This window comes from Mycteria americana, chromosome 1 (genome assembly GCF_035582795.1).
Source record: "Mycteria americana isolate JAX WOST 10 ecotype Jacksonville Zoo and Gardens chromosome 1, USCA_MyAme_1.0, whole genome shotgun sequence".
Classification (NCBI taxonomy): Eukaryota; Metazoa; Chordata; class Aves; order Ciconiiformes; family Ciconiidae; genus Mycteria; species Mycteria americana.
In genome coordinates this window covers 54,733,528-54,743,043 of record NC_134365.1, presented here as the reverse complement: position 1 = coordinate 54,743,043, position 9,516 = coordinate 54,733,528, and the positions used below count along the sequence as shown (strand labels likewise).

Below are 9,516 nucleotides of genomic sequence, written 5' to 3'. Positions count from 1 at the left end.
TCATTCAGTTGCCACCTGGGATGAGAGGTGGGGGCTGTCTACCCCTAGAGTCTACCCCCATCATGGGCCAGACTTTGGGCTTCAAAGAAGGATCATGAACCCCCTGAAGGAAGCGGCTCTGAAATAACTTGCCCACAGAGTTAGGCTAATATTTTGAAGGAGGAGGGCTGTTTCCCTTCTGAAACATGCTCTTAAGCCTTCCTATAATGCATTCACCATATCCACCTCACTGAAAAACATACTCCAGAAAAGAATGTGACACTCATGCAGAAAAGAAGAAAGAAACTGCTTTTATTCTTGAGACACTGAAGTCTTGTTACAGCATCTAGCTGCATTCCCCCTGACTGGTTTTGCCTGCACAAGGATGGATTTTAATGGGGTAGGGCACCAGATTCAGACCAGGAGACCATCACGGGAGGTAAGTAACCATTTACAATGAGTCAGAGCACATGGCAAGTGTAACTCAGATAGGGATTTTCCAGGGACCAGTCCGCCCTGCCAGGTGATCTTATTTCCTAGAAAAGGCACTTCCGGGACCGGAGTTGGAACAGAAGAGATGGATGCAGCAGGAGGAAGTACTGGGAGAGACAGAGGGAGATGCTTCCCAATTTAACCCATTATGTGTCATGTGGCAGTGGTGAGAACGGGCGGGTTATTTTCAGTGTATCAGAAGAAGCAGCAAAGGCCACCTGCAGGCCTGTGCATCGACCGAGGCTGGCACAGAGCCCTGGTGCCCATGGGAAGGGATGCCAGGGCTGTGGCCGGCCACGGTGGCAGGAAGGAGCAGCGTGGTGGGCATGGCCCACCTGGAGACTGGTGCAGGAGGCAAGGGGATGGGAAGGGGGAAGGCAAACTGGGTGAGCTCATTCTGTCCATTCCTTCTTGATGGACAGGTTCCATTCCCAGGTGAGATGGTCGTGCTTGTCATCATCCGTGAAGAAGGACTTGTTGTGATAGGTGCCTCGAGCCAGCATACCCTTAGGAGCCTCCTCAATAGGTGTCAGGAACTCGTACTCCTCTGGCCGTGGCCCATAGCTGCCAACCATGAATGTGGCTTTGTCCACTAGGAAAAAACAATCCACAAGGGATGAGCCCCTCAGGTGGGGAATGATAAAGGAAAGAAGGAGCCACAAGCATGAGCACAGATCACAGACAGAAAGGAGATAGTGGGGAGAGAAAGGGACAGTCCATGCCAGCAAGGGGAACAGAATCAGTGGAAAAGGTGGGTTAGTGAAGCACAAGAACAGCTGGAAGGATAAATGGATGGACGGGGAGATGGACAGGCAATTCAGTCTGTACCCTCTCACACGTATGTGCTGCTGGAAGGGAGTGGATAAACCCAGCATATGTCTCGAGATCTCTCTTGATCCCCCGCTACTTCTCTTTTCTGGTGAGCTGACACCACTTACGTGTGCTGAATGGGATGCTGGAGCCTCAGAGGTGGTTGCATGCAAAAATGCACGTGGGATGTGTGTGTGCAAAATGGGACTTTCCTCTGCCTTGTTCAGGCAGGGCAGCACTGCACAAAGTGGAGAGGTCATGGGCAAACACAGGGCTCCGCAGACAGAGGAAAGCTTTGTAGAGCAGCTCTGAATTTTACCAAGTGCATCTGGAAGAGCCTTCAGGGGGTGGGAAGCTCCACATGGGCTGAGCCACACTACAGGGGGCAGGGGGGGAGGTGAAGAGCTCTGTATGGAGAGGAAATCTGTGGCAAGCACTGTCTAAACAGTGTCTCTGGGGACTTTGCTGCTGCAGACACTGGTGTAACACACAGATACCAGAGCTGTCTCGTATTGAGTTCACACAGGAACAGGAAACAGTTGGCCTGGGTGATGCAGAGCGCAGGCTAACGCACTCTGCTGAGAAGTCTCGCCTCCTGTGTGGTGGCGCAGGGGGGGCCCTCGGGGCCAGGGGAGGCTCTGTCCCGGCCCAGAGCTGCGGGGATACTTCTTTGAGCAGAGGGAACACAGTGGTAGGAACACTGATGTGCGGGGCACAAAGGTCTCTTACTCACCCTTCACTCCTGTCCGGTAGGTGTGCTGCACGTATTTCAGTCCCGACACAATGTCCCTGTTTACCTGCAAGAAGCGACCAGAAGTAAGCGTCAAGGGAAGGGTTTTGGTTCTGTATCTGCTAGTTTTCTCTCTTCTTAGAGGCATACCCATCTTTGCTCCCTGCACCACTGCTCTCAAAGGCTCAGCACAGGACACATTGTAGGGAGTCCCAACATGACTTCTCCATAGGCACCTGGAGACCTACAGCATCCTCTGTGCATCTCCTGCACTTCCTCATCCTCTCCCTGACTTTGAAGCTGACTGGAGCACATCAGTCAGCTTCACAAGATGGGCTGATGAGGACAGAGAAAAGTGAAGCAGGGAGTTCCCGGTTAATAATTTCCATATTGAAAACCAGACATGGGTGACTAGAGTCATCCCTCCAGCACAATTGGGTGGGCAAGATTAACTGAGCACTCCCAGCTGCCCCCTAAGCTACGTGGGGAGCTGGCAAGTTTCTCCTCAAAAGACAGCAGGAAATGGTTTTGTTCATAATCTTTCCTCAAATCTCCCATGGATAGCTTGGATGTGTCCCTTGCTGTCCCCCTCCAGCATATACTGCCTCCCCGCAACGCTACTCAATCTGGAAACAAGACGAGCAGATCCTTTTACATCCCAGGGGAGAATTCACATGGTGCCAGCTCTTACCACCCTTGGGACTACAGGAGCGAGTTAGAATAATTTATTTGGCTCCAGGTGTCTCCCATCAACAGGGCTCAGATACAGATGTAAGTAAGCACAAAGGAGAGCTGGACGTGCCTCTGGGGACAAAGTCATCTCTGAGACAGCGAGCGAGCCTCAGAGAAGGGAAATCTTTCCTACAGAACCCACAACATTAACACTTTCCATCCTCCATTTCAGGAGAACTATCCTCTATCCCTTTTTGCCTTCTCTGCCAAAGCCAGCTTTGTCTGCAGCAGATGTGTGGAGATGATCACTTCAGTGCTGGATGCCACACTGCAGCGTGGCCAAGTTTCATTTTCAGCTGGAAACAGAAGAAATCGCTGACACACTGGTTAATGGGAGAGGGGGAGAAATGAGCCCGTTTGGGTATATCATGACCTAGAACAACTTGGATATCGTCAGCCAAATGCTACCATATTAAATCTTTTTTATGCATACATGAAGCCCAGCAACGCAGACTGAACCAGTACTTTTATGGAAAGCCATTATCTCCTCTCCTCCCTATCCATTCCCACCCTGTGAATTAGAGATTTTCTGGTGGCTGAAAAGCCAAGCCAAACTCAGCCACAACTACCCATCTGGCTTCCAAACCACCTGTTGTTCACCATTGTGAGTGGACAGAAAGCAACTTCTTCCAAGGGGTGAGCAAACAGAAGCAATTCCCTGGAAAGACCTGGTGTCCCTTGTTGGGTAGAACGACACCTGAAGCTAGGGGAGCTTTACAAGGGCTCAGCTTTTGGGCAGACATGCTGCCCGGCTCTAGTTATCTGATAGACTGCCGGTGACTGGCCTCAGCAACTGATGAGAAGCAACCAGAAGGAAAACAACTCACTCTGAAGTGGATCTTAACTCTGTATTCCACTCCTTCCTTTAATACAAAGGTCTCTTTCTTGAGTGCTTCAAGGTCACCTGTAAGGAGAGGATCAAGCTGTTAGCTAGAGGTGTCACAGCGAGGAGAGACCACATGCGGCGGGATGGGGCTGAGATTGGTGTCGGAGGTGAGCATCCCTTTGAAAGATGGCACACCTGCAACATGAGTATACGGAGGTCTGTATAAGCAGTTGCACTGTGAGAGCACATACACAGAAGCACCTGGGCCTGGGTGTACACGTGTCTGCATCCACATCTATGAAGATAATGACTAAAGAAACACAGGTCTGGGCATATATACACAAAGATATTTATGCGCAGACTCGTTGTTGGGCATCTGCAGGAACGTGTGCGTGCTTCATCCATGCCCAGCCCCAGGCTGGGGTGAGCGGAGCATGTTTTGCAGCTCCTGCCCAGCTTTCAAGGCTGCCTGTGCTCTGCAGGGCTCTGCGTGATTTCGGTTGAACAGGAAGCCTCTCTGCTCCTTCAGGCCCAGCTTCCTCTCTCTGCAGAAAAGCCCATATAAGGTGAAGCCTGGTTCTCTCCCCATGTCCCCAGGAGCCGGAACTGCAGTATTGCTAGATTCTGAAGTTTCAAAACAGCTCGTTACCCAAATGCATGCACATCCCTTGTGTTTGTGAGGTCTCATTGAAAGGAAGTAAGAAGAGAAGGCAGGAGAAACCCAGGAGCTTCTAGACCCTTGACGCTCTCATCAATTACATCTCCTTTTCTTTTTCATACATGTATACCTTAAAATAAGAAACAAGGCTAAGATGCCCTCAGTGTTCCTCTAAACCCCACTGAAGCATCCCAAGGACAAACTCCCTTTCAATTTGAAGCATCCCAGGGCTTTTGCTTGTTCCTCTTCGTGCCCAAGGAAGAGTCTGTGCCTACCTGTAAGGTCCATAGTGATCGGTCCTGGAGCAGAGTCACATACCAGGGTGAGTCGGGTGACCACCACGTTGGGAGCTGTTGGGTCTGCAGGTAGGAAAGTCAGGGGGAAGCTGTCAGCTTGCAAAATTAAATGCACAGGGAGGGGAACGACACTGAAGAAACGGGGTTGCTTTCCCACACAGAAACTGCACTTCATGAAACACCCAGTAACACCAGGCTTCTCTTAGCACAATAGGACCACGCATCTGCCCCAGTCCTTCAACATGGATCCCTCCAGCCTCCATCCCGATACCTAGAGGAGGTCTTTCCACTACAGGAGACTCCCCTCTTAAGAAGGCCCTCTTTCAGCATAGGCTGATCCCCTCATGTTTCTAACCCCTCAGGAGTCCTCCAAAGCCCACATACCTCCCACCACAAGTCCCTTTCCGATGCCAGCACTCCCTAGTAACCTTACACCTAATGCTCAGAGCATCTTCCCTGCTTCCTTTACATGCATCTCTCCACCTGCCCATCCCCAGTCCTCCAGCAGAAGCAGTGCATGTGCCTGGTCAAACAAGCTCCCTCTTCTTTGAGGCCATCTTGCCCCATCCCCACAGCACGCTGTTGCAATGCATCTCCCCAGTCCCTTCCTCTCAGCGTGCCCCAGCCTACCTACTACCACAGGTCCATCTCCCAGCAGGGACTTCTTGTACTTAGCGAGGCTTTCATCGTCCTTGTCCAACTCTTGCAGCTCCTGCAGTGTTTTCTGGGGAGGAGGTTTGTAGTTGAGTTTCCCATCCAGCTCATCATCATCTTCCTCCACATGAGGTTCTTGGGTCTTCTCAGTCATGGTCACTTGGTCTGGGTAACAGAGGAGGGGGCAGTCAATGGGATTGCTCCGCAGGGGGTAGCGTCCCTGGGGGCACTCAGGTCCAGGCACAGCGTGGGCACGGGGTTCAGTCCGCCAGGCAGGCAGGCACCCAGCGCCGAACGCAGCGGGATCGTTACAGGCAAATGGCGACGGTGATCAGCTGCAATCCCGACACTGCCGTGCTGATATTCTGGCTCAAACACAATCCCCCTCTGCCCCCGCTCTTCTCCCTGCAGGCACCATGCGCACACGCAGACCTACACCATTCTTCCCTCCCGGGGAGGAGGTGCGGGAGCGGAGGCTGAAACCGGAGTGATTTACAGCCACTCTGCAGCGCAGTTGCTGGCCGGCAACCCTGCAATTACAAGCCACCGTACGAGGTTTCAGCACTCGCCAGCTACCTTGCACAAAGAGCCTCTGCCACACACAGACATGAATAAAGCCAAGGCCAGATGTTTCATTCACCCTCTCATAATGGGTTAAAAGCCACAGTCAGGCAGCATTTCATACAAAGATCAAATACCTGACAACAACTCCTTTATATTAGCAAGTTAGCTGAAGCCCTCATGGAAACACACCCGCTACAGTCTATCTGCTGGCGTCCTCGGTGCTTGCTCCCAGGAACAACTCACTTCACGCACCGATCAGGTCTCCTTCCCGCTGAGGAAGGAAGCGCGATGGTGACTGCATCCAGCCCGGCTGCAGAGCAACCCTGCATACCTGTGCTGCATCAGTGGGGCTTCTCAGAAAGGAGAGGCAGGACAGCTGGAGCCCGCAGCCACGCAGCCAGCACGGCTGGGACACGCGCCACTGAACGCAGGAGGGCAGCGAAGCTGCTTGGGTGGCATCCCAAATGGGAGCCAGAGCGCGGAGAGATCAACCGATGGGCAGCCGGGCGGAGGACAGGGAATGGGGAACAGGGGACAAAGGCAGGAGAGGTGAGCAGTGCTGTGCCAGGTCCCCCTTAGTCAGCTGCCTGCCTCGCAGAGCCAGCCGCATGGTCCTAGCCACCTTCCTACTCTTCAGAGAAAGGCTGAAAAACAGAGCAGTGCCCTGGTGCAGTGATGGTTGTCATAAACAGCCAAGCCATTCCTTGCCATTTGGCAGCAAGGAGATTTGGTCAAGCTACACAGATCATTCAGTTCACTTTAGCTTATCCTTACATTAACTCCTTCTCAGAGGCTGTCCCTGCTAAAAATTCCCCTTTTGCCTGCTTATTTGCAATTTCCCCAGCAAGCCCTTTATCCTTGTCTGCAGCTGTGGCCTTAACATTTGTCCCTGCTCCCAAAAGTTAAACTGGGAGCTACTGGGATAGTTTTCTCATCATTAAAACAGAAAGGAAATACAAAAAAAAAAATATATGCAACAGTTCAGGGTGAATCAGCAAGTGGAATCAGGCAGCAATGAGTAATATGCAGACCTCCCAGTGTAATTCCAGTGGGAAAAAAAATCAAGGAGGGGTATATTGGCATGTTACAAAGGGACAAAGGACCAAGCAGCACAGGAACAAGAAGACTCAGTCTGGCATGCTGATGGGCAACAGCCCTGATGCAAGACTCCTTTGCAATGGCATTTTGTGGTGAGTCAGGAACTAGTCCAGAGCAAGCAGCTGGGAAATAAAAGGGAATCCCAACTCAAACGGACAGGACAGAAAGCACATCGCAGCAGCTGAATAACCTTGGCTGAGTTCATGCCCAGCCCTAGGAGTATGAAGGACCTACGTGCTATGGGAAAGGCTCTTGAGCTTGTCCTCATGAGGAAGGAAACCAGAAGCTCCCTCATGAAAGCAGTAATGCTCATGCCCCACTGCTCTGCAGCCCCAGCACAGTCACCTTACAAAGCCTCGCGATCCCCTCAGTGCCATCCCATGCTCGGCACAGGAAGAGGACGTGATGAGCCATGGCAGCCACCACCAGGTCTTGCTTTCCACTTGGGCTCCAGCTGCGGATCTGAGTCATTTCCACTCTCCCGAGCTCTCTCGCGATACTAGGCTGCATCTGCCACCACTACAACCACAGAGCAGAGCTGCCTGCCTCCACAGGGGGTTTTGTGGTTTATCACAGGAGAGAGAGAGACCCAGGTGATGGAGAAAGAGACCTCTGGCCGCACGCAGAGAAAAGGCAGACAGCCAGGGCTGGACCAGCTGGTTGTTCCCCATCCCTCAGACCTTCCCTTTGCATCACACATGCCGCAGAGACTTTCCCTGCCAGCTTGTGGGGGCAGCTCACTTGAGGGGGGGATGCTTTTAGGCTCTGAAAACCTCCCAGAGAGGTAGACAGGCAGCCTGCTGTGCCATCAGCAAGAGCCCGCTGGGGAACAGCAAGAGCCAGGCTGTCTGGGCTGAACAACCCCTGGCTCACATGCATCTCAGGCAGGCACTGATCAGACCCAGTTCTGGCATTTCTCCCCAAGTTGTGGACCTGACCCTGCCTTCCTGCCAAATTCCCAGGCAGGAGGTGACCAAGAGGAAAGCTCACATCTCAGCTGCCCCTGCCTCTACTTGCTCCAGCCCTGGGACTGGTCCCCTCTGCAAGCTGGGATATGCTACTGGGCTCAGGCACCAGCGCTTCCCCAGAGTGCGCATGTCGGTACACAACTGTTGGGGTCCCTGGGCTCCTTTATCACTGCCCAGGCCGAGGGCTGGGCTAAGATGGAGACCCCCATGGCCTCAGGCCACGAGCCTCATTAAAAATGAGAAAATTAACCCTATAAATGCTCTATGCAAGGAGAAATTTGGGCGATTTTTGCTCTGCCCTGCCACATTCTTTCTTCCTTTCCTGCAGCCCCAACCCACAGTCGTGCACCACCTGCATCTCTGAGGCCTGGCCGCACCCACAAAGCAGTGGGGAGAGGGGCAGGTGCAGCGCTAGGGACCCCCTGCCAGAGAGAGATGGCTGCAGGAGGGAAAGGAGGAATCATGCCCTGCCAAGGGGTGCCAGGGTCTCTCAGCTGGGCTCTGCCTGTGCCGGGGGTGGCTGCCCTCGCACCTGCAGCAGGAAGGGGCAGGAGATGTGGTGGATGGTGGGCACCTCCTTGAGCCCCCCCCCCCCCCCCCCATGCCGCCACGGGACACAAAGAGCGATGTCACAGGGTCATAATTTTATTCACTCTCCCTCTGTGCATCAAATTCACTCCCCCAAACCACCCCCTGATCGAGGGCTTATCTGAAGGAAGTGGGTTTGGCAGGGAGGAAGCAATTTTCCGCCATGGGGGAGAAACACACCGGCCCCACCAGCGCCCCCGGCCTCCCCATCCCACCCCCCTGGGGTGCGAGGGCAGAAAGGGAGCCCATTGCCCAGCCATGCCCGGGGACCGCCAGGTGCCGCTCCGCAGGGATACACCCGCCGTCACCCCCCGGGGCCCTCCCGCCACCCCGGGGGCGCGGGGGCTGCCTCCCCTTCCTCTGCCCCTCCAACCCACGGCAGCGCGGAGCCCGACTTCCCCCTCGGATGCAGGCAGGGCCCTGCCCGTCTCCCCGGGCAAGGCTGGGCAACGGAGCCAGCCGCCGGGAGCAAAGGCGCAAAGTTGCGCGGCGCCAGGGGCGAGCGGGCCGGGGCTGAGCCCGCTCCCCTCTCTCCCCCTGCCCGGCTCCCCCCGTCCTCCCCTCGCCTGGGCTCGTACTCACCGGCTGAGCGGCGCCTGCGGCCGGGGTCCTCCTCCGCTCTCAGCGCTCAGCTTTGAGCTTTGGCAGTTGGAGCAGGAAGGAAGTTGGTGAAGAGAGAGAGGAAAAAAAAAAAATAACACTCACACGCAAAAAAAAAAAAAAGCAGCCGCCGCCACCACCAGCCCACTCGCAGAGGAAGCCCTGCGCGGCCCCGCATGCTGCAGCGCTCCGCCGCCTGCCTGCCCCGCTTTGTCTGCGCGGCCGCCCGCCCGGCGCTGCGCTCTTTTTGCGCAGCGGTGCGCAGGGCTTTGTCTGCGGCGGAGAGCCCGGCGGGGACGCGGGAGTGCTCCCCGTGCGCGGCTGCGGGCTCTCGGTGCGTGCTGCGGTGCCTGCGAGCGGCGGGGAGCTCTTTGTTTTTCAGCCCTGGCTTTTATTCTGTTTATTTTACTGGTGTAATTAAGGTCGGTTTCAAAAGCTGGCCCTGATTTATACCGATTAAAATAAGTAGAGAATCGGTTTGAGTGCATTCCTGCATACATGGGGGGGGAGGGGGGGGTCTG

At 54.5% G+C, this 9,516-nt stretch overlaps 1 protein-coding gene across 1 annotated transcript; it reads right to left on the bottom strand.

The window, feature by feature from the left end:
- Positions 1-274: 274 nt before the first annotated feature.
- On the bottom strand, positions 275-9,136 carry ARHGDIB (Rho GDP dissociation inhibitor beta). Its single transcript, XM_075498419.1, has 6 exons — positions 8,978-9,136; positions 5,154-5,342; positions 4,503-4,586; positions 3,571-3,647; positions 2,015-2,078; positions 275-1,063 (listed from the first exon to the last, which is right to left on the bottom strand). The coding sequence occupies exons 2-6, from the start codon at positions 5,329-5,331 to the stop codon at positions 864-866; spliced, it is 603 nt and encodes a 200-aa protein (XP_075354534.1). The 5' UTR covers positions 5,332-5,342; positions 8,978-9,136; the 3' UTR covers positions 275-863.
- Between the last annotated feature and the right edge of the window lie 380 nt (positions 9,137-9,516).

What these genes read in the sequence shown, in the direction of transcription:
- ARHGDIB (XM_075498419.1), bottom strand. Translation starts at nt 5,331, where the DNA reads ATGACTGAGAAGACCCAAGAACCTCATGTGGAGGAAGATGATGATGAG. An exon ending in GATCACTATGGACCTTACAG is followed by an intron (nt 3,648 to 4,502) that starts GTAGGCACAGAC and finishes CTCTCCTTACAG; the next exon opens with GTGACCTTGAAGCACTCAAG. An exon ending in CTACCGGACAGGAGTGAAGG is followed by an intron (nt 1,064 to 2,014) that starts GTGAGTAAGAGA and finishes GTTTTTTCCTAG; the next exon opens with TGGACAAAGCCACATTCATG.